At 41.0% G+C, this 1,122-nt stretch overlaps 1 protein-coding gene across 1 annotated transcript in view; it reads right to left on the minus strand.

The window, feature by feature from the left end:
* Positions 1-28: 28 nt before the first annotated feature.
* The window catches only part of LOTGIDRAFT_175777 (hypothetical protein), a gene marked incomplete at both ends in the record, with an annotated part of 2,815 nt that continues 1,721 nt past the window's right edge, over positions 29-1,122 (minus strand). Inside the window, one exon of the mRNA XM_009060125.1 lies at positions 29-64. Coding sequence (XP_009058373.1) covers positions 29-64 — 36 coding nt within the window. The remainder of the gene's footprint in view (positions 65-1,122) is intronic.

Below are 1,122 nucleotides of genomic sequence, written 5' to 3' on the forward strand. Positions count from 1 at the left end.
ATTTAAGAACACTATTAGTTTGATACAATTATCGATAACGACGTAATTGACCAGTTACCAGCCGCTGAGAAATTAACAATATTACTTGTACAATTTCCTCGTAAAAGTGCCACATTATAGGGCACATCTAAGTTGAAATTTCTCCTCGCTTGACAATTCTGTTTTACTGTTGAGAAGATTTCTACTTTCAGTTGCCATTTTGTCTAGCACGTGTGTGACGTTATAGGCACGCAGTAGAGGGACATAACTCTTGCAAGTTATAACCAATCTTATCTATTGTGTATTACGGTTCTGATCGTTTGTAGCCTACTTGGTATTTATTTTCTTCCAGATTTGACCATTAAACTAGTTTCGAATTCTTTTTCGATTGGCCATTCCGGATTTTATCAGAAACCTTTTTCGTTTTACAAGTCGTTTTTGTGCAGTTGGGGACGATGCGGCAAGTTGGGCAATGCGAAAAAACGATCCCACCGGTCGATAGTCCCTTTCAATCCGTTATTAGTTGTTGTTACTAGCTCTCTATATATAATGTTTATGATTGTATTATTTGCTTGATAACGGTGAGAGAACACTCATTGAAACGTCGCAGTCAATAAATGTAGTAATTGTCCATAATATATCATATATTGATCAATTATTAAATGCCTTGGAAAGATATTTTAGGTGAACTATTGTGTACCTCAGGCAAAATGCTTTACGGAAAGTGTAATTTGTTAATAGATAGGCCTCTTGGTCGCACTGCTTCGTATTGAAAGCAGTACTTACGGGAGGAACCACGGGAAGGTGGACCTATATCTCCTCCCATATTATTTACCACTCAGATTCACCAGTCGTCAGACTAGGTGGGAGACCTTCCAGCACTTCCCGCCCAGTTTTCACCACTGGGTCTCTTCGGTCGTCAGACAAGGTGAGGTGGTCCCTAGAGCCTAATCACTATTAATTCATTTTACCTACTCACAGCTGCCCAAAATCCGAATGATAAGGTTAGGATTACCCTACTGTCGTCCAGCCCAGCAGCTCTTATGGGGCCCAAGTTATTATTTACCAGTCGTCAGACAAGGTGGGAGACCTTCCAGCACTTCCCGCCCAGTATTCACCACTGGGTCTCTTCGGTCGTCAGAC

The sequence above is a fragment of the Lottia gigantea genome (assembly GCF_000327385.1).
Source record: "Lottia gigantea unplaced genomic scaffold LOTGIsca_401, whole genome shotgun sequence".
NCBI classification, from domain to species: domain Eukaryota; kingdom Metazoa; phylum Mollusca; class Gastropoda; family Lottiidae; genus Lottia; species Lottia gigantea.